At 35.6% G+C, this 23,923-nt stretch overlaps 1 protein-coding gene across 3 annotated transcripts in view; it reads left to right on the top strand.

Annotated features, from left to right (window-relative positions):
- The window catches only part of CSMD3 (CUB and Sushi multiple domains 3), a 611,954-nt gene that overhangs the window by 486,518 nt on the left and 101,513 nt on the right, over positions 1 to 23,923 (top strand). For 2 of the 3 annotated variants that reach the window (XM_061994595.1, XM_061994594.1), the window contains 6 exons: positions 13,600 to 13,713; positions 14,375 to 14,470; positions 15,332 to 15,535; positions 17,903 to 18,027; positions 21,177 to 21,273; positions 22,169 to 22,273. In XM_061994595.1, coding sequence (XP_061850579.1) covers positions 13,600 to 13,713; positions 14,375 to 14,470; positions 15,332 to 15,535; positions 17,903 to 18,027; positions 21,177 to 21,273; positions 22,169 to 22,273 — 741 coding nt within the window. The remainder of the gene's footprint in view (positions 1 to 13,599; positions 13,714 to 14,374; positions 14,471 to 15,331; positions 15,536 to 17,902; positions 18,028 to 21,176; positions 21,274 to 22,168; positions 22,274 to 23,923) is intronic. The other variant, XM_061994596.1, reaches the window with a different exon arrangement.

Below are 23,923 nucleotides of genomic sequence, written 5' to 3'. Positions count from 1 at the left end.
ATCCCTTGTACTCGGGATTTTCACATTTGTGCTATAATTGCTTGCCGTTCTCTGTCATTTTCTTGATAACTTCCAATATTTTGTCTCCTTTCTCTGCCTACTGAGCACTGAACTGATGTTTCACAAGAATTACCTGTTATAATCTCAAAATCTCAGTCGTGTATGGGTAACAACTGATTCAAAGCCCATTTTTTTTAATATAAAGGAAATGTAAATGCAGTATATTACAAAGAAATTCATCTTAATATTTTAATATTAGTCATTCATTATCATAATGGTTTTCTGTAACTTTTCAGTTTGTTCTTACTTTTATATCTTTGATAACTTAAAGACATCAACATATTTTGTAACTTTTACTTTTTAAAAATATTTAAGAATATATTGAAAATCACAATTCCTGACAAACATCCTGCACAACTTTGTACATGAAGAAAACTATTTATACCTACTGCTATTTGCCTACATTTTCTAAACCAATTCATGTTTTTTGTTTTAAACAGCATTTGCTGAAATACTTTGCTTCTTGGAAATCAGGAGAAGAGATTCTTTTTATAGTTAACAAATGCATCATTTCCATAAAAGAAAAAAATTAACATGTCCTAAAAGACTAAATGATTGAATACAAGTGTTTTGCAATGTAACTCCACCAGAAATGGAGGATAAACTTTCTAATTAATAACATGTCATTGATTTTGGCCAATGTAGTTGTAAAGTTAAATCCATGCTAGATAAGGCCCCAATTAGTCATCTTGCAGGATCACTTTGCGTGACTAGAAATAATTCATCCAGTGGCACAGACATTTAAGCTCTCAAGCTTTGCCTGTTGGCTTGGTAAAAAAACTTCAGAAAAAAAAGGCATGTGCAAAGTAGATAAGAAACACAAATCTCTCATTATTCTGTTTTTAGTAAGGATTATAGTGTTAATCACTAATTGGTCTGGGAGATGTCGTCATAGATTTAAGATGTGTTGTGTTAGATACCAAAAAAATATGCCATTAAAACCCATTGCTAGTGATCAAAGACCTACTTTAGTTGTAAAGACAGTCTACACATAGGACTGAAATATTACAGAAAAATGTATGCACATCTAATGATAAAAGTGTTTCAATAGGATATTTTGAAATTACGGTGTACTTTTATGTTGAACAATGTAGTACCTAACTTATCAGTAGTCTTTTTGATTAAACTTTTATTCAGATTAAATCAATTCTAATTTTCTTATTCTAGTCAGTGCTCTGGATTTGTTTACTCACTCCCAGTCTATTAAATAAAATATGGTTATTGCTTACAGCCATATATCTCTATTTTTTTAAAAACTATTATACTTGGACTGTATTGATTTCAAACTCCTCTCTCTAATTTAGAAATATGATGGACAATATTTGAGAGGGAAAGGAGAGAGAGGAAAAAATAAGTAATGTTGACTATTCATTCCTTTCACAAAGCCAGGAAGAGTTACTTACAGAACTTAGTATCAGAGTTATAAGGCCAAATGTCTTAAGAAAATATCACAGGAATAGAGGCCTTTTTAATTTTAAATACAGTGCTATGATCTCAATTGAAAAAAGATGAGCCATTAAGAATTTAAAAGAATTTTAAAGAGCCATTAAGAATTAAAAAAAAAATTGGATGTATCAAGAAGAGTGTGGCCAGCAGGTCGAGGGAGGTTCTTCTACCCCTCTACTCTGCCCTGGTGAGGCCTCATCTGGAGTCCTGTGTCCAGTTCTGGGCTCCTCAGCTCAAGAGGGACAGAGTACTTCTACAGAGAGTCCAGCACAGGACCACGAAGATGATCAGGGGACTGGAACATCTTTCATATGAGGAAAGGTTGCGGGAACTGGGACTGTTTAGTCTGGAGAAGAGGAGATTGAGGGGAGATCTTATTAACATTTACATATATCTAAAGGGTGGGTGTCAGGAGGTTGGGACATTCCTTTTTTCTATAGTAGCTAGCAACAGGACAAGGATTAATGAGATGAAGCTGGAACACAAAAAGTTCCACTTAAATATAAGAAAAAACTACTTCACTGTGAGGGTGAGGGAGCAGTGGAACAGGCTGCCCAGAGGGGTTGTGGAGGCTCCTTCCTTGGACATCTTCAAGAGCCACCTGGACATGTTCCTATGCAACCTGATCTAGGTGAACCTGTTTCTGCAGGGGGGTTGGACTAGAGGATCTTCAAAGGTCCCTTCCAAACCCTACCATTTTATGATTCTATAAAAAGCTTTCTAGTGTGCCACAGTTATTCGAAAAAAAAAAGTCAGAGTCATCATATAGGTAATAGTGTCACTTATTTTGTTTAGTATATATGTTTGTATCTTATTTTTGTAATTTATTTTTCTTCTATATACCTGTTTTTCTTCCCTACATTTTTTTTTCTTCTGTACTCTTTTATTAGCTTTCAGAAGGGCTTTGTTTTCCTCTTTTGGCCATAATATTATTCTCTCTGCATTCTCTCAAGTATTCTTAGAATCATAGAATCATAGAATGGTAGGAGTTGTAAGGGACCTTTAGAGATCATCCCAGATACCACTCGTGACTAGCCGCCAACTGGATTTCACTCCATTGATGACAACTCTTTGGATCCAACCATCTAACCAGTTTTTCACCCAGGAAAGTGGTGTGTCTATCCGAGCTGTGGGAATCAGTGTCAAATGCCTTAAAGTCAAGGTAGACAACATCCACAGCCTTTCCTTCATCGAACAACCAAGTCACTCTGTCATCATCAAGGAGATCAGGTTTGTTAAACAAGACCTGCTCTTCATAAACCCATACTGATTGGGCCTGATTCAGTTGTATTTGAGGATTTCTGTAGACTTGTGTTGTATAGTCAGAACTTATTACATTGGGTAACTTGTGTAAGAGCAATCTAAGTTTCAGTAGCTGTAGAGAATGTATGCCATTTTATAGTCATGTCTATTATGAACATATATATTACAGCTTTAACATCTTTGAATTTTCAGTTATTTCATGGTTTTATTTTTATATCCGATCATTTTTTGTAACATTGTTACATAAACTCAAGTTTCATTTTTGCAGTCAGTCTTGTTAATATGTATGTGTTGTGAGTAAGCAGTTCTCTACTTATGTCAGTAAGAATATCTCTTCTAGTAGATTACATGTAAGCTCATCACTAGCCTTATGTTGACACCTAGTCTACAAGGTACCCGAGGCTTTTACTGAATTAATTTTTACTGCTTTAAAGTTCAGGAATGCTAGACAGCTGTTTTATTCTGGTGTTAATTGAGATTTACCCAACAGGATACTACAAGTAGAGACCCTACATTGTATTCACAAGCAATTAATGTTTTTCCTATTGTAACATATGCTAAAAATTGTTAACAATTACAGGGAAATCTGATAGATACCACTAAAGTTTCCTGCTACATACAACGAGTAGATTGTGTATTAACAGCTACTGGTAGACAACCAACTGTTTGGAAATGTAAGAGAAACATCCAAGAAATCAACATGTCTGTTACTATTTTAATTTTATAACTAAATAGTCATAGTATCACTGCTAACTCAGAGATGCCTAGTTATGTCAAACTGAAGCATTCCTCTAAAAGTACAAGATCAGATATTTCCATTCATGTGAGCTGCTTAAAATTTATTTAAACTTTCTTACTGAAAGCAGAATTCCTATATGCATAAATTCTGTAAGATCATGCAAGGATTTAATCTTTCAATCTTTCCATTCAAAAACCTTCTTGATGATTACTGAATAATTTCTCTTTGAAGAGCCCAACACACATTCAAGTTATTCTTGCAGTTGTACTGGAAATTTTTCTCAGGCACAAGGGGTGATTATCTGTTTATTTAAGTCTACATGAATATTTTAAAATTTAAAACTATTGACTTAGTCCATCATTACAGTGTATTACCAGTTCATCCTAAGTACAAAGGAAAACTTCATACATTTTTTCTTATACTTGTTACTTATCTGCTGCGTGTTACTTTGAAACTAAAGGAATTACTCACAGAAGAAAGCTATTTTCCAGCAGGAAAAGACAGATGAAAGTTCTAACAGTAGGTAGCCTCTTCAACAATATGGTAAAAGTAATTTTTCTCCTTTTAACATAAGTGAAGACAGTGACAGATGATAATAAATCTGTCTACCTTAACAGTTGTGATTTTATCTATTGATTTTTATTATTATTGAATTGTTTTTATTGTTATTATTAGGTTCTTGTCTTCCGTGATTAAACTTGTTTATGTAAAACTCTTGGCTTTAAATATTAAGGTACTTCATACGAATAAAAAATGAATCTTAACTTTAAAGTCCTTATAGATGCAATATTCTGCTGTTCATTCATGTATTTTATTCTTTTTCAAGGCTACTGAATGGCTAGATCTAGGTATCTTCAAGGAGACATCAAAAAGCAATAGCAGAAGAAATGAAAAATTTAAACAATATTCTGTTGTTTAGAATAGGAAATCTCTTTCCTCCCCTCTGCCTAAAAAAAAAAAAGATTTTCAGTAACTCCTTCAATGAAAGCTAGAGTGATAGTCATCATACTAGTATAATCAGATCTTAATGCAGTTTTATGGAGAATTCCTGTCTTCCTTATGAGAATGGGCACAAGAGTTTTTCCTCTCTGATGATAATGTGATTGATGACTCTAATCTGACCAGCTTTAAAGCCTTGCTGAGTCTTTCTCATGGGGGGAATCTCACACACTAGTTTCCTGCTTTCTGCTTTATATAGTTGTTCTTGAATCCTGCTTATTTAAAGCACATATTTTCCCCATTGTTGTTTATCATTTAGTTGACTGGCCATGATTCACCACTTAGCACTGTGTATGAGGTCTCTAGACAGTTAATATACATGAGAAGTTTCCATTTCTTGTTTCTTAGTGGTTGCTTGTTATCTTTAATCACGATAGAGACCATTTCTCTAGTGAGATATTTTCCTTTCCCTGTCTTCTAAAGAACGTCATACCTTCTGAATAATGTTGCTTTCTTTTTCTCTTTTTTTTTTTTCCTCCCAGAAATGTTAAATATGGTATTATAATTCCCTTGTAAGATCTGTTAGGAAAATCCATCCCAGCTAAATCATGAGCAAAGAACACGTCATCAGCAGATATGGTGAAACATCAGATATATTTTTTTAAAATTCACAATCAGCACACACCTGTTTAAAAGATAGTAGAAAGGATTTATCTAAACCACCATGCTCAAGAGCTAAAATTATCATTCATAACAAATGGATTACTGTAACTGGATTTTTTTTTTTTTGGCATTTTTTTCAGTTCATCAAAACTAATTTGGTACAAGAGAAACAGTGTTGTTACTTTAGAAGATATCTTTCCCAAACTTAAGCAGACAATTTTACTCTTGTTCTGGAATAGTTCCTGATTTTAGACAAACACATATTTTGGAGAATCACAGAGGTAATTTGAGCCCTGTTTTAATTAATAGAGCTCATTTTACTTTTCCTTTGTCAGTGACAGTTACTAAGGCCTATCATTCTAAGTGCTGATTCACTCAGCACCTCCCTCACTCAGGAGGGCTTTTATGAAATACACATTTCAGTTCATATAACAACAATGCCTAAAACAAGTTAGCCTCTTTTGTAATAGTTTAAAGGAAAGTAAATAACATTAGTAATGGACTTGATTTTACACTAGAGCTTTCTGAGTGCACTAAACTGGGGGGGAGTGGCTGACACATCAGAAGGCTTGGCTGCCATTCAACGAGACCAGGACAGACTGGAGAGTTGAGCAGGGAGAAATCTAATGAAATTCAACAAAGACAAATGTAAAGTCTTGCATCTTGGAAAGAATAACCCCATGTACCAGTACAGGTTAGAGAGTAGTGTAGCAGAAAGGGATCTGGGGCTGCTGGTGGACAGCAGGATAAGCATGAGCCAGTAACATACCCTTGTGGCCAAGAAGGCCGGTGGCATCCTGGAGTGTATTAGAAGGGCTGTGATTAATAGATCGAAAGAGGTTCTCCTCCCCCTCTACTCTTCTCTCATGAGACCACATCTGGAATATTGTGTCCAGTTGTGAGCCCTTCAGTTCCTGAAGGACAGGGAGCTGCTGGAGAGAGTTCAGCGCAGGGACACCAAGATGATGAAGGGAGTGGAGCATCTCCCTTATGATGAAAGGCTGAGGGAGCTGGGGCTCTTCAGCTTGGAGGAGACTGAGGGGTGACCTCATTAATGTTTACAAGTACGTAAAGGGCAGGTGTCAGGAGGATGGAGCCAGGATGTTCTCAGTGATGTCCAATGATAGGACAAGGGTCAGCAGGTACAAGCTGGAACATAAGAGGTTCCAAAGAAACACAAGGAAAAACTTTTTCCCTGTGAGGGAGCACTGGTACAGGCTGCCCAGATGGGTTGTGGAGTTTCCTTCTCTGGTGACATTCAAAACCTACCTGGATGACTTCCTGTGTGACCTACTCTAGGTGGTCCTGCTCTAGCAGGGGAGTTGGAATAGATGATCTTTCGAGGTCCATTCCAGCTCTTGAGATTTTGTAATACATAAAATGAATGAGAATTTTATGTGAATGGGAAACCAAACACGAGTAAAGGCAGCCCATCTTCTTTCAGTGATATCCATAGAAGTTGTTCAGACTGGTTTTTATCTCCAATACATGGCATATTTTTTACCCAGGTTGATATAACATGATTAGTACAATGTTAATGGTAATTATGTGCTATCTGTAAAGTTTTGAGTTTAGTTTAATTCTTTACTGTGAAAGAAGGGAGAGCAATTCACAGGGATCTGTTTGGAAGAATGTGATGGCTCTGGAGAGATGAGAAATCATGTTATTCCAGCTTAAAGAGTGGTCATTCCACTAATCAAGAAATCAAAGGTGACAGAAGGACTGCACAGGTGAACAAAGAGGTACTGATTAAAAAAAAAATAACATGAAAAAGAAGTCTATAGGAACTTGAAGCAGGGTCAGATGTCCAGGGAAAAATACAGGCACTTGAAACCCACTGCAAAGACGGGGTTAGGAAAGCCAAAACCCATCTAGAGTTGAATCCGGGACAGGATATGAAAGGCTTCTACAGATACATCAGCAACAAGAGGAAGAATAGGGAAGATCCATTTGCATTCTTGAATTACTAAATGCCTTTTTGCTTCAGTCTTTTTGGGTAAACCAGCCTTGAGCAATCCCAGACCCCCGAGACTATGAGAAAGGTACAGAGAATGGATGACTTCGAAGAGGACTGGCATCTACACAAACCTATGGGACCTGATCAGATGCAGCTATCAGTGCTGAGGGAGATCAGTTACCTTTGGTAGGTCAAGGGAAGGATTGAAGGAACTATAGGCCAGTTGGCCTCCCCTCTATACCTGGGAATGTGATAGAGCAAATAGTCCTAGCCAACTTCTCCACATCTATTAAGGACAGGAAGACAATTGAAGGTAGACACCCTGGATTTACAAAAACTAGATCATTCTTAACAGACCTAATAGCCTTTTACACTGATCAGCTTGGTGGTTCAGTACAGAGCACTGGATGTTTTGCTTGCCTTTACCAAACCTTTCAGCACAATCTCCCATAACATCCTTGTTGACAAGTATCAACTAAATAAGCAAACAGTGAGGTAAACTGAAAACCATCTGAACTGCCAAGCTCAAAGAGTTGTGGTAAGCAGCATGAAGGATAGCTGGCAGTCAGTAATGGTGTACTCCAGGGATTGAAACTGTGGCCAATACTATGTAATAAATTCATGAATCACCTACCTTATGAGACAGAGTGCACTCTCAGCAAGGCTGTAAATGATATGAAACTGAATGTGTGTCTGGTACACCATATGGTTGTGCTACCTTTCAGAGGGACTTCAAAGGCTCTGAGAAATGGGGAGACAGAAAGCTTATGAAGTTAATAGAAAGGAAATAAAAGAGTCTGCAGACAGGGAATAACCAACCCTGTGTACAGACTGGGGACTAGCAGGCTAAATGGATGATGCCGAGTTGAACGTGATCCAGCAACGTGACCTTGTGGCAAAAAATGCCACAAACTTCTTGGGATGAACTCAACAAAGTGTTGACAGCAACTTGAGGACTGTGATCCTCCTCCTTCATTCAGCACTGGTGAGATGCATTTAGGGTGGTGCTTGGTCCAGTGCTGGTCTCCGCGGTACAAGACAAACATGGGCATACTGAAGTGAGTGCGACAAAGAGAGACAAAGATCATTAAGAGATTGGATCATTAGACATATAAGGAGAGGCTGAGAGATCTAAGTCTGTTCAGGCTCAAAAAGAGAAAATGCAGGTGGATCTCATAAATACCAAGGAGGTAGAATAGGCAGAGACAGAGTTCTCAGTGATGTCAAATGATAAAACAAGGGACAATAGGCACAAACTGAAACACAGGAAATTCCCTTAAAGCAAGAGGAAAACTGTTACTGTAAGAGAGAAAGGATGCTGGAACAAGTAGCTCGGAGAGTCTCCATCCCTGGAAGTATTAAAAATATTTCTGCATGTGCGCCTGAACAATCTGTTATCATAGAATCATAGAATGGTAGGGACTGGAAGGGACCTTTAGAGATCATCTAGTCCAATCCCCCTGCAGAAGCAGGTTCACCTAGATCAATCAGATTGCACAGGAACACATCCAAGCAGCTCTTTTTGTGTTCCAGGTTCATCACATTACCTCAGTAAAACAGAAAAAAGTGATACTCAAACCTCTTGAAACCCAGCATTTATATATTTGTAAATATTAATGAGATTCCTCCTCATTTCACTCTTCTCTAGACTAAACAGCCCCAGTTCCCGCAGCCTTTCCTCATATGAAAGATGTTCCAGTCCCCTGGGGTCTCTGCACTGGACTCTCTCCAGAAGTTCTCTGTCCTTCTTGAGCTGGGGAGCCCAGAACTGGCCACAGGACTCCAGATGAGGCCTCAGCAGGGTAGAGGAGAGGGGGACAAGAACCTCCCTTGACCTGCTGGACACACTCTTCTTGATGCAGCCCAGGATGCCATTGGCCTTCTTGGCCACAAGGGCACATTGCTGACTCATATTTAGTTTATTATCAATCAGGACTCCAATGTCTCTCTGCAGAGATGCTCTCCAGCAGGTCACTCCCCAGCCTGTACTGGTGCATGGGGTTGTTCCTTCCCAGATGCAGGACTCTGCACTTGTCCTTGTTGAACCTCATGAGATTCCTCTCTGCCCAACTCTCAAGCTGGTCGAGATCCCACTGAAAGGCAGCACAGCCTTCTGGGGAATCAGCCAGTCCTCCCAGTTTGGTGTCATCAGTGAACTTGCTGAGGGTACACTCTGTCCCCTCATCCAGGTCATTGATGAAGATGTTGAACAGGACTGGCCCCAGAACCGATCCCTGTGGAACTCCACTGGCCACAGGCCTCCAACTCGATTCTGTGCCATTGATCACCACTCTCTTGGCTCTGTCATTCAGCCAGTTCTTGATCCACCTCAGCATCCACTCATCCAATCAACCCTGCCTGAGCTTTCTGATGAGAATTTCATGGGAGACAGTGTCAAAAGCCTTGCTGAAGTCAAGGTAGATGACATCCACTGTTCTCCCCTCATCTAGCCAGCCATTTTTATTCTCGTAGAAGGCTATCAGGTTGGTCAAGCAGGATTTCCTTTTGATGAATCATGCTGACTCCCCCTGATAACTGTCTTTTCCTTCATATATTTAGTGGTAACATTCAGGATGAGTTGTTCCATCACCTTTCCAGGGATGGAGGTGAGACTGACCAGTCTGTAGTTTCCTGGGTTTTCCTTCCTGCCCTTTTTGCAGACTGGAGTGACATTGGCCTTTCTCCAGTCCTCAGGCACCTTGCCTGTCCTCCATGATTGTTCAAAAAAGATGGAGAGCAGCTTAGCAACCAGATCAGCCAGCTCCCTCAGCACTCTTGGATGCAAACCATAACGTTATAAATAACATTCTCTGAGCGAGAAGACTGAACTAGATGAGCTCTGAAGGCTTTTCTGCTTCCAGTTGTTTCCTTCTTTTGTGAGAGGAATTATACTGAGAATACTGTTCATTGATATAACATGATTTAAATTATATTAGTATTTCTTTTTATTTTATAGAGAGAAGAACTTGTCACTTTAAAAATCAAACTGAAAGTTCTTTTGATGAAGTTTTTAACCAGTCGACTATTTTGTGGGAATTCCATCTGTTGTTAGATGCTTTCCAAATTCTAATTGAAGTATACAGATGTTACAGTGATGAAGGCCATACATCTAGATATTTAGAGAAAGTTCTCTTGTCTAGCTCTTGCCTGGTTAAAAGAGAGATTATTTTTTCTGATCTATTAATAATATAGTTTGCCTCGAATTTAAACCCTGCATAAAAGTTAATTACACAAGTGGAGAAGTATAGAAATCACAGAAATATGTTTTGTTTATTTTTGAGGAAAAACATAAGCTAATGTATCGACTATGAAAATTCCAAGCTTCTTTGCATACCTTAGCATTATTGATCTTGTAAAATATAAGACATCTAAATATCCAAGCAAAATATTGACCCACTAAATACAAAGAAAATATACTTTATTTTTAAATAGCATTGCTACAAAGCAGTGAAGGTCAAGATGAACATAAATTTAGAAATAATTTGCAGCCTAATTTTAGACATCTAGTATGGACAGGTTACTTTCAGTCTTTCATAATAGTGGACAGAGAATAGCAAGTTCAGAGTGAGAAATTGGTTAGGAAATAATTACTGATCCAACATTTAACTAACAAATCACCCCCCAAATTCTTCAGATAAAGTGATTTGATCTGTATTTGGACTAGTTAATAAATGGTAGTGGGTTCCCCAACAGTAGATTTTACTGCATACTCTCATCTGTGTTTTACAAATATAAGAAATTGTTGCTTTAATAAAAACATAAGTATCCTGTCACAGAAAGAGGAAGGAATAGAATCTGCATTTTAGCTCTGCTACTGGCTGTACTATAGTCCTTCCTGTTATGAGGAGGGAACTTGATTCACTTAAATTGTCATAAAGCTGTGGACTCAAAAACCTTGGGCTTTTAACTGTTTCATATTAACCACTTTCTGTTTGTAGATCCTATTTGTCAGTGCTTTGTGACATCTCAACCATACTAATCACCTTAAATCTGTTCATAAGATACTTGATTTCAAACCAATCCTAACTTTTTGTTGCCTTCTCATATTTTACTTGTCTTATTTTAAGTATGCAACTGATTGATAGTGAAAAAACACTTACCAGAAGTTATATGTGGACCTTTCTGTTCCCAAAATCACCAGTTTTAAGCCTATTTGTTCACTTTCTTCAGTATTATACCCTAAGATAGGAAGGTGCTTAAGGCAAGGCTGGAGGCAACAACAGTCTTGAAATACTTATGAAAGATAGAAGTAGACCTTTGAATTTGACTCACTATATGATATAATTGCTGTGTAAATATTTTATAACCCACTACAACACAAATACAGCTTATCAATTGTATTTTTACAGTTTTCCCAGGATACAGCTCTTTATAATATTTATGTGTGTTTGTTAAGTTATGCCTCAGCACTTGCCTGAATTTTCGATAGTTTTTAAACTTAATTTGAAATGGGAACTAACTTTGAAAGTCACAAGGAACTTTTCTTGGCTCAACGACAAAATGAAATTCATTGAGTATGAAAATAAGATTTGGTAGAAGTACAATGTCATAGAAACAATTAGCTGGATTAAGTTTATTAGTTGTCATTAGCAACATTAAAGAGAATAGTTTAATGTAGCTAAATGCTAACTATTATTTTAAAAATCAGGAGAGCTAATAAAAATGTCAGTGTTTAATTTCCCAGAGACTAAAAATGATGGACATAATTTGACATTTCACTTACATTTCTGCTTAAAAGTGCATAAAAATATTTGGAAATTTCTCACAGAGAGCTTCAAAATTCCTTTTTTAAAAAATGTAACAATTTGACATTATCTTTCCCTTCAAATAGAGGTTTTTGTTTTTTTTTTTTAAGAAAAAAATTCTTCTTGAATATAGGGCATGATAAGACCCTGACTTGGCAAGTTGGATCTTTTTATTCAAATCAGTCAAAACAACCATTTGAAAACATCACATTTTCATAGAATCACAGAATCATGAGGATTGGAAGGAACCTCCAGAAATCATGCAGTCCTCATCCAGTCCAACTCCCACTCCAACTAAAGCAGGTTCACTTTGATCAGGTCACACAGGAATATGTCCAGGCAGGTTCTGAAAACCTCCAGAGAAGGAAGCTTCACACCCTCCCTGGAAAGCCTGTGCCAGGGCTACCTCACAACCGTAATGAATTTTTTCACTATGTTCAAGCATAACTTTCTGTGGTCCACCTTGTGCCCATTACTTCTTGTCCTGGTACTGGATGCTACTCACTCCAACCTCTTTGACATTTACCCTTTAAGCATTTATAAGAATTGATAAAGTCCCCCCCTCAGTCTTTTCTCTTCTCTTCTCTTCTCTTCTCTTCTCTTCTCTTCTCTTCTCTTCTCTTCTCTTCTCTTCTCTTCTCTTCTCTTCTCTTCTCTTCTCTTCTCTTCTCTTCTTCTCTTCTCTTCTCTTCTCTTCTCTTTCTCTTCTCTTCTCTTCTCTTCTCTTCTCTTCTCTTCTCTTCTCTTCTCTTCTCTTCTCTTCTCTTCTCTTCTCTTCTCTTCTCTTCTCCAGACTAAATAGCTCCCTGTCATTGTTAAGAGACAGCTTTTAAAGCTTACAGACTGTGTAAATTAAAGGAATCATAGCCAACTATTTTTGTACTGGTTCTGTTTCTCTTTACAGTTGTTGCAGTATCTACAAATATCTAACTACTTCCACCTTTCTACCTTTATAGTCCTTAAGCCATCATGACCTCTATTGCTCGTAATGGTGATAAAACTAGTATACAAATGTTTTTTAAGTACGAAAAAAGTACTTGGCCAGAAGTAATCCAAACAATTCTTTTATCTTTTCACTGTGTATTTATATTGAAACTACAAACACCTGTGATGTGCATTTGCTGCACAGACCTTTGAACTTAAGTGCAAGCATAACTTTCTTGAGTTCTTCTTCTAGCATAATTTCAAAAACTAATGATTTTTATGATGCAGCACATATATTACAAAAAGTGTTTGTTACTTTGAATCAATTGCTCATTTGCTTTATATTAGTAAAGATTTACTGTGTATTATGTTCCTATGAAAAAATGAAGCATTGCAAGGTAAGTAAAACTTATCAACAAAATTAAGTAATAAAAAGCAATACATAGCAACCTGCCTAGAATTGTAAAAGAGAACGTTGCACTGAGAATTCAGATGTGTGTTGGATGAGGGAGAGCAGAGAATTTGAAAAGTATATTCAACAGCAGAAGAAAGATATGTGCTCTCATTACTAGAATCTTTGAACATGTATATTTATGGTTTGTGTACCTTCATTGTCTCTTTTATATATATAGAATTATTTTTTTTCCATTTACTACTGTAATGGCGTGAAAACTACCTAAACAGCTTTTAAAGTGATCAGAGAAACTGATTCATACATATAAATTTTAATTTAAATATTTAAACCAAACATATTAATGTATATTTTGTTCTCTTTTTTTTTTTGGTTTTTTTTTTCCCCTTTTCTTTATCATTCTGTCCTTTGGTATTGGTGCCTGTTGGTTTTTTCATACCTATTTGGTCAGTGGTTTTTGGCCAGTTTGTATTTTTCCAGACATCACTCCATGATGTAGTTGAAGTATATGATGGTCCAACTCAGCAGTCATCTCTATTATCCTCTCTCTCAGGATCTCATTCAGGTATCACTAATAGAACTGTCATTAAACTGTTATTTATTTGTTATTAACTTAGAAATATAGTGTAGTCATAGAAAATAAGATGATTGGTCTATTTTCTTAGATTCAATTCAGGTAAATTTATGAAATCAGTATTTAAAACTAAAAGCCTAATAACCGAATCCTCTCTGCATTAATGAATAAAATGAAGTAAAATGGAAACTATTTTTTAAAAATAATTTTCTTCTAGTATTTAGCTATTATAGTGAGTGTTTCAGGCTTCTTAGTCTGTGCCTTTGTGAATTCTATCTAGACAGAAATCTGAACTGGGCATTATATATTTTTAAGAGAAAGCAGTGTATATTTGTAGCAAAGTAAAATTAAGTAGATTATATATATTATGTGTATTTTGACTCAATTAAAAGAGATGTGGGATTTGGTGGGTATTTTTTTCGGCAAAGGAAAATAAACAAGTATTCCTAATAACTGGGATTATCCACTCTTTTGTAGAACACCATAATGCTACCAACAGAAAATACTGAAATCAAGTATAGCTTGTGAAGTTTACTGAAACAACAGGGTTTGGGACAGGTTATTTCTAGCTGCAAAGATGTTGGCAGCTATTTTTCATGCTTCTTTAGTAAAAACTGTTTATGATAGTTTTGTATTTGCTTTGTTTGAGTAGGTGAATCCCTTCCGTTGAGCTCAGGTAACCAGATCACGGTTAGATTTACTTCAGTTGGACCAATAACAGCTAAAGGATTTCATTTTGTTTATCAAGGTGAGACAATCTGGAAAATGTGTATGTTTATTCTTTTCATCACAAGATGCAAATCATCAGATAGGACAGATTGAGAATGCAGAGGAAAGCAGTAGCCTAATAACAATATAGCAAATTTTTCTGTTTCTGGTATTCTGAAAAATATTTGCAATTATTCTTTTGTCTGTACTTTAAAGCTTAAATAAAATATAAATATATGTAAAAATATTTAAGAAACATAATAGATTCCAAATTTAACAGTTATACAAAGCAGCTGTTTCTATTTTCTTAGCTGGTTGACCATCTGACTGCTTTAATTGGTCTATCTTAACAATTTCAGAATAACTGTGTAATTACCTGTAGGTGAATCAGTGATCTTACTGTTATTAAGATACCTCCCTTTGTTTACAATATTTGCCTTTCTTTGAGTCAAACACAGAAATGGTTATACATAGATACTTGCAACTGCAATTCATTATTTCATTAAATTTAAATCCTGGTCCGACAGTCAATACACTTTTAGAAATCCACAGGAATAACTGTAAATATCTGACACAGAAATGTTATTTTGAAACCATGTATTAGCTGAATGTTTTGTAGCACTATTTATTTTCATTGTCATTTTGGAAAATTTTCAACTTGGTTTTTATTCATTGCTTTTAATCTTGGCAAGTATATAAGTGCTATACTTTGCTAAATAGTAACTCAGGCAGCAAGAGTATGCAATTCATATTCTGAAAATTCCTTTTAGGATTATGAAAATGTTTTAACTGGCAAATAATTGAATGTTTATTCCAGTCATTTTGAATGTTTGTGGTTCAAAATCTGTATTCCGCCACCAAATCTAAAATTAAGAATCCACAATTGTTTATATGTTTGCAGCTGTTCCAAGAACAAGTGCAACACAGTGTAGCTCTGTGCCTGAACCAAGATTTGGAAAAAGGATTGGAAATGAATTTGCAGTTGGGTCATTGGTTCTTTTTGAGTGTAATCCAGGCTATATCCTCCATGGGTCAACAGCAATTAGATGTGATACAGTACCAAATGCATTGGCACAGTGGAATGATTCACTCCCTACATGTGTTGGTGAGTTCTTAAAGCTTTTTATTACTGTCTAAAATGTATACTGTTCTCTCTAGCTGACAATGTTCCTTCTTTGTCATCTGCACAGTATTTTAATCTTGCTTACTTTTATTCACTTTCTTCTTCATTCAAGGTTAAGATTTTGTTCTTCTTTCTATTCTAACCTTACTGTGACAGTTCACGGCATTCTTGAACATACTATGGTGCTATAAATTATATGTTAACTTATTTTATGTCAACTTCAGTGACAGTCCCTGGCTGTCCTTTAATCTAGACTCAGAAATACCAGTTTGTGCCACGACTGCTTACAAGACTAAGATGCTCTCACTTTGCAGATCTCTAACAAGATATTACAAGCTATTAGAAGGAATAGTAGTACCTTAAAGCTTAGAAATACTTAGGCCAATAATTCATTTCTTGACAGGAAAAAAAAAATCAGAAAATTTACTTTTTCTCATTCTAGTAACCCAAGATTAAAAATATCAAAATTAAGTTCTTAAATTAATATGTGTCCATTGACATTTATAAAGTTGAGTTATGTCAATTGGGAATCTGGTGGTTATTCTGAAAAGCCCAACACTAAAGAGATAAAATTCTAATAGCAGATTTTTTCCATAGGTTTTTGTCAAAGGCAAATATGGCACATTTACGTATGAAATTTTATTAGAATTTGGCTTGCTCTTTTACATGAGAAAACAATAATACATTGAAAACTATTCATTTAGAGAATCAAGACATCTAAAGAAGTTTTTTTCGTTAGGATGATTTTTTAGTTTTATGCTGATCAGCTAATGGTACATGGTGGAGTCTGAGTGTTTTTCTGTTTCCAAAACATTCAAATCTTGATATAGATCAATACCAAGTACCACTGGGATAATATTAATAAAATAAAATTAACCAGCTATTATACACAAACAATGTTTATTTAGATTTTTTCATGCATAGGAATAATTCAACAATTTATATATGAAGAAGAAGCTGAAGAGTATAGCTGAATTTCATTTACTTTTAGTGATTACATTTTAATCGGGAGACTTGTACTGTTCACTTCCTTAAAATATAATCCCTTTCTTTTTCAAATATATCAATTCAACAAAATATTAAAATAATTACTTTGACCAATGATCACAATATATTATTGTGATTAATATATTATTTGGTCTGTTAAAGACAAAGCTATCTGTCTCTAGACAAGTTGAATTGTGAAAGGATTACAGGCCACTTTATGTGTGAAAATCATTATACCAGTAAAGGTGATGAAATATATATGAGGTGAAAATTGTATTGAACTAAGTCAGTTTAGTAACTGAAGAGGTAGACATGACCATATTAAATTGCCTTAACTCTAGTGAGTGCTTGAATATTTCATTACAGATAGTAGACATCAATCGTTCTGTCTGCTTATCCTTTTGTTTGAACACTTTACGTGACATTGACCTTTAGTTTATCCATGTAGTTCCCAAGAGATTCTATCAATTATATGCCACACAAAATGTACCTACAATAATTCATTAAGATAAATACTATTCTCCTGTTTTCTAAAACCTCATATTTGTATCTAATGCAATCCATTCAGAACTTAGTAGTGTTGCACAGAAGTGATACATTCTAATGGTTCTGATAAACCATCTCATCAATCTTTTCCTTCAGCTTCCTAATACCAACAGAATATCTGTATCTAGGTTAAGCTGTAATGTTCTTTGTCCCTGTTAGAGCATCTAATAATCCAGACAAGAGGCATTCAAGTTGAAATTCAGAAAAGTAACTTCATGGTACTGGATGCCTCTGTTCTGTTCCGTGCATAACACTTCTATTAATTCATGGGCATGCATGTGATGAGTGTAGTCTTGCTATTTACTGATGTGATAGATCCATAGTCTATAATGGCATAACTTACATAAGCAAAGAGAACAGTCAAGAAGTTAAGACTGGTGCTATTAATTATTTAGACAGCAACAAAGTAGCATTATTAAGAATGTATCTTTTTAATTACATGCTTTTGTCTTTCATACTCATATAATACATAGCTGTTCAAACTTCATTCTTAACCCTTAAAAATAATGCTTTATTTTTTAAGGTTACTAGGAAATAATGGAATAGATTTCACTTTGTTAAAGGTTAAATAAATAGGGGGAATATGATCATGGTTGTCTCAGGTAGAAAATTTATATAATTCGCGTTTTCCCTTAAAAGGAAACTTTTGAGATACAAGATTTTACTTTCCTGAGGTGAATATAAATCTTTTAATGTACCATAAATTTACAAAAGTTTTCAGACATGGTATGCTGAACATTGTATAAGCTTTTATAATAACTTTTCTTACTTCTGAAGCTTCTTACTTCTTTCCTTGCCTTACACATTTCCTTTCAGTGCCCTGTGGTGGAATTTTAACAAAGCGCAAAGGGACCATTTTGTCTCCTGGTTACCCTGAGCCGTATGACAACAATCTGAATTGTGTATGGAAGATCACAGTACCAGAGGGAGCTGGGATTCAGGTAAGTATACTTGCTATTTGCTTGTTATCATCATGTTTAAAACTGATTTTCCTGATATAAGAGCAAGAAAAGAGAATTTCTTAATACACTTTACTATCTCACTGATAGTTCTCAGAATGGAATTTACTGCATTTATTTTTATTCACACTTTGTTAAAAGTTATAAGATTTACAAAAATCTTAAAACTACACCTGATTATTTTTTACTTAGAGGAAAACCACCAATAATTTAAAACGTGTTGTCTGAATAGGTCAGTGTCTCCTTGTAATAGAGAAGCTTTGAAGCTTTTGTTCAGTCTTTTTTTCCATTCCCAATTGGATAAATCTCCTCTAACAGAGTGAAATTAAGTGGTTTGTTTCTATGGACAATTTTTGCATATTTTCCTAGAAATTCCATTATTTACTCTTTAGTTAAGTTCGTTGTAGTTTAAAGAAGCTTCAGAATGTTTCAACATGAGATGAGAACTGGTCAGAATTCTCATTTACTCAAACTTCAGTTAAGAACTTCATGGAATGCATAGCAGAAAAGTATCCATTAGGCTAAGTCATGTATATTTCACTCTTTAGAGTTCACTAAAGGAACTGACAGAGATCTGGTTATTGGAAAGGCAGTTGGGTTTAATAAATTAGGACTTCTAAGCATCACGTGATCAAATTCCTAACTAAATGCAGATCAAGAAACCATAAATGAAGCAATATATTTACTGTTAATTTTTTTCTAGTTCTTGTGATTTTTTTACTGGGCTAAAAAATACCGTCCTTCATTTCTTTCATCGGTTATTGAATAAATTATTAATTTATATTTGTATAAATGTAATCAAAGCAGTTTCATGGGAAAACCTGTATGAGTGTAATTAGATCTATAGAACATTTAATATTGACACTGAAGCAGCACGCTCATGAAGTGTGATACTCATACTTAATTGTTTGAATTTTGTCTGATATTCAGAACTGGGGCTGAGAAAGATGAAGTCCCTGATATCATCACTGAAGACAGCTGATGCGGAATTAGTAACACAGACTGTATATCAGAATTCATCATATTATTTTTCACAACTGAGTAGCTTTATGTCTAGTAAGGACATAGAAATGACATCAGAATTATTTTGGGGTTTTCCAAATCATAGTAAATTTTATAAATGAATATGCATACATAAAATATCTTTATCACTTAGAAAATTAGCTACTTGAGGCAACATTTGAAAACTTGAATGACTGGTTTAGTCCAACTTGAGAGTGCATGCAAATGGGGATATTCAAGATACTCTAATAGACAATGCTTATGTGTTTATGTAATTGCATAAAATACCTGGACATTTTTCCTGACCAATATTTGTTCTCTAAAAGTAACAAATCCACTTCCTAAGCTTTAAAGGAGACAAAAATATTGTATTGCTAACACATATTCCTCTATGAAATGTGTAGATGGAATTTTAGGCTCTTTAGATGTAATAGCTGTCATTGTGTATGATTATGTTGTTGAATTTCTTGAACAAGTGCAGTTGGATATAAAAACTGAGCTGTCTTATATCAAATCAAAAAGTAGATGTTTAAAAGTAGATTTGGATAATCATGAAATGTGGACCAAAGACTGTCTTCAGACACCTAACAAATACTTCATATCAGGAAATTAATCTATCATGATTCTTTATAAAGTTAGAGGAGAAAAGCACCTCAATTCAAAATATCTAATATAGTCTCTGACTCTGAATTAGTGCCTGAAGATGTGTCTATTTATGGACTACATGGGGAGTTTAGGGTTATTACCATCACTTCCACTAAAGTAGGGTTTTTTTTAAATTACGCAATTTATGACAAATATAAAAGTGTGGACAGCAGCAACCTGGCTCTGAAAACACATTAAAAAAAGACATAATTTAATTTTTTTTTCTGAAGTTTTCCTAGGTACCTGCACTTCCAGTTCTTGAGAAATATTCCTGACAGAGATAACTCCCAGAAGTTTCATTTGAATCTCTTGTGAATCAAAAAATAAATGATAAATCTTAAAATCTTCTGAGACAGCAGATCCAATAGGCCTACAGCAGTTTTCTAAAACACAGTAACATGTCAGGGCTTCTCCATTGCTTTACTTCTTTTTCAAAAATATCTTCTTTTGGCTGTAGTGTCTGAACAATTCCTATTAAAAAAATTGCAGTGTTTAACACCTCCATCCAAGAAATATGTCACCAAGCTGAACGTTGCTTTTACCTAGAAAAATAACTTAATTACCTAGTAGTACTGGAAACAGTGCTTATTCTTTCTGTTGAAGCCACTGAATTTGGGAAAAAATAGAAGGAAGAATAATCAAGACAGAAGAACAACAAAAGTAGCAATTTCTCTTAGTGGCTAAGGTATGCTTTTTTGAGGATAGTTGACATTTCATCATGCTTCTGTCACTCGTTAAATGCTTTTCATTAAATAGTTTTTTCACTAAAACCAAAAATGGCCAGATCCTTTCCCCTCCAAAACAGGAACAGGAGCCTGGTATTTCTCTACTTTCGTGGGGAATGTTTTCACTGTATGAGAACAGATGTGTCTTCCTTCTTGTAGTCTGTTTACTTATCACTTTCCATCTCCTTATGAGTGGAAGAATGTTGTTACATCTGGAAGAAAAGAAGTGAATGTTCTTTCTTTTGCTTGTAGCATTCTAGTGACTGTTGCTCCTCAGGAGATGAGTCAGTGATGAGGGTAACCAAACACAGGAGTTTGCTCTTAGCTGGAGGCAGAATTGAACATGACAAGACAGATGAAGCAGAGTTTATCACTGTGGGAATGTTTTCAGTTGTGGATAAACCAGAGAGAATCACAAAGAAACTGCAGTAGATGGTGATACCGTGTTTTGTCTTTCCCTCAATGTCCCCTGAACAAGGGAATCATATTCTATATCCAGATTATTTTTGTGGCTGTGTGGCTCTTGAAAGAGGTAATATGTGGTTGTCACTAAGGGTCACAGGATTTAGAAGTCTGAATTAGCAATTAAATAAAAGATTGCAGTTCATATAATTATGATTTTCCATTCTCTTTGACAATGAGAGCAAAACACAACTTTACGTGACTGAAAGCAACAGAGGCTACAATTTACAGTTGTGTTTGTGCTTGAATACAGAGAGGGAGAAGTTTATGTTCTTTATCTTACATTTTTCTTTATAGATACAAGTGGTGAGTTTTGCCACAGAACACAACTGGGATTCTTTAGACTTTTATGATGGTGCTGACAACAATGCTCCAAGGCTTGGCAGTTATTCAGGTGACTGAGAAGATTTTACAATAAGTGTTTCACAGATTCAACTCTTTATTGTAAACACACAACTCTTTCTGTTTCTTGTATGTGTATGTATATGTGTGTGTTTGTTTCTTCTATAATTAACAGGTAGTATTCTTTCTGTTTTAATCAGTCATCTTACAGAAAACTTTATTAAGCTGAATATTTGAAAATATTATAAATGAAATAACATTCAGAGGCTCCCAAACTAGACATCTATTAATCTAATTTTATGTTCATTCTTATAGCAGGGTCCAGAAATACAGACCTCTAAAAGGCATGCCACTTGAATTTGCACAAAACTAAATTATGCATTCTTTATCCTTATTTTAGATAAATGAAGTGGTTTCATTTGCCCTTTTCTTGTTTTGTTTTGGTTTCCTTTATTCTACTTCATTCATGTATACAAAATGAGATCACAGACAAGAAGATAGTTGTCATGTCTTGTGCTGAAACACAAATAAATAAACACATTTCTAAGAATAGCCCTACAAAATATGTTCAGAACGACTTGGTAATGTTTGATGTATTTTTTAGATTTAAAATTATTCCAGTTATAGGAATGGCTCTTGCTTTTATGAAAATTCTAGTGAATATTTCCCTTTTTGTGGGTAAAAGCATGTGATATAAATTTATATTAGACCTTTCTTCTCAGAGTGCCTACAGTTCATGTCTGTGATATTGTAGTGCACTGTAATAAAACTTTTACAGGGACAGATCTTAGATAGCATCAGTGATGACAAAATATGGTGGAATTGGTTATGTGACCTCTCTCTCTCTCTCTCTTTTGCCTTTGTATTCTCTTTCTCTTCCCCTGCCATCCTATCTTCTTTAGTTCACTTTCTGTGAATTTCAATAATATTTTGATTTCCCTTTTCAGGAACCACCATACCTCCACTTCTCAACAGCACATCAAATAACTTATACCTAAACTTTCAGTCTGATATCAGTGTTTCAGCTGCTGGATTTCATCTTGAGTATACAGGTAATGCAGAAATATTCAATTAATTAGAAGCACTCAGTAGTTCCAGACATCAGGTGTACCTAAACTATATGAAAGAGGAATATTGCGTTATATTGTGTACAATATGCTACATACCATTGCTTCAAAGTCATTGGTAAAATTCTCATTTAATTACGAGTAAGCAAGATCAGTCTGGAAAGCCATAATGTAAGGACTGAGAAATGTAATTGGTCTTGCTTTTACCTTTAATTTGATTTTGCTCTCTGAAAAGCTTTTCTGAACAAACAGCAGCCAGAAGAAAATGCAGATATGTTCATGTGACAGTATTAATCCCAAAATATAATGTATTTATATAATTTTTAAAGACAAAACCAGTGTACTGATTTGCAGATTTCATTTTAACTTATTTGCCAATTAACAATTAATCACCAGTTCTGATATTGAAGAAAAATAATAACAAACCCTTAGGAAAAACTTCCCTGGTTCTCTCTGGACACCCCCCTCCCTTTCCCACCCCTACTCCCCTGTTTTTGTTCTTGCCAAAGTCCACACTGTCCTTTTTGTGAAGTAAGGACAGTGCAGCATATTGGGGCAGTGTCCTTGTTTTCCTATGGTCCCTTTAGGGTCCCACTTCTTGGTGCTTGCTGGGAAGGTCACTTGGTCTCCATCACCTAGTCAGTCAGCTGCTTCAGCTGCAGCCTCTGCTCAGTCACATTCCTTTCTCTGTCCTTCTCCAGTGACACCTCTTGCTCCAGCCTTGTTCTTTTTTGTGGCATTTACTGCCTTTGACTTAATATTTTCTCATGGGGGCTCATGTAACTGGTTCAGGGGCACCGCAAGTTCCTCCAGTGGGTACATCTGTGTCCTGCAGTGGGTCCATCGAAGCCTGCTGGAACCATCTGTGTCCAGCACAGCCTCTGGTCTCTTCCCACAGATGCCACCCCTGCAACCTCAGACTCCACCACCCCCTGCCAAAAGCTGCGAATTATGCCCAGTACAGTAATATGCATACTATATTGTGTGTATTTTATAGACGTATGTGGGACACAGAAATTAGTCACTCTCAGTGAAAATGAGAGAATGAATGAACTGAAAATAGCAGTAGTGCTTCTTAACTGACAAATGCTGACAGGTTGGTGAGAACACAGCAGAAATAGTTCAAATTTTCTTATTGTTGCTGAGTATCTCAGCAGTGGAAGAGGCTGTAATTAGAAACATACTTTCTGAATGAGGTTGCCTTAGCTGAATGATAGGAATTCTGGCATTCATTAATGTTTTGTTGCAGATTTTTTTTTTCTTCCCAGCTGTGCAGTTCCCACTGCTCATATTTGTTCTGGTGTCTGACCTGCATAATTGTGTCATGGTTATTCCTTGTCAGTTTTATGGTATGCAAATCCCATACTCTGGTGGTCTGATTAGCCAGCCAGAGAACACAGCCTTGCAAAATTGCTGCCTGGTGACTTGTCTGTAACTAAATATTAATTACAGTTTAAAATTATTGTGCCATTTTCGTGAAAAGCAGACATTCTGTCACTTGCCTACAACTTCAGATGGGAATTAAGAAAACAGAAAAATGAGACTGAATCCAGTGCAAGTTAAAATACATCTATCTATTCCAACATGCACAAATAACTGAAATGTATACTGTACTGATGGCATACAACCATCACC

This window comes from Colius striatus, chromosome 4 (genome assembly GCF_028858725.1).
Source record: "Colius striatus isolate bColStr4 chromosome 4, bColStr4.1.hap1, whole genome shotgun sequence".
NCBI classification, from domain to species: Eukaryota; Metazoa; Chordata; class Aves; order Coliiformes; family Coliidae; genus Colius; species Colius striatus.
Note: the sequence above shows the minus strand (reverse complement) of the source record. Positions and strands in the feature narration are given on the sequence as shown.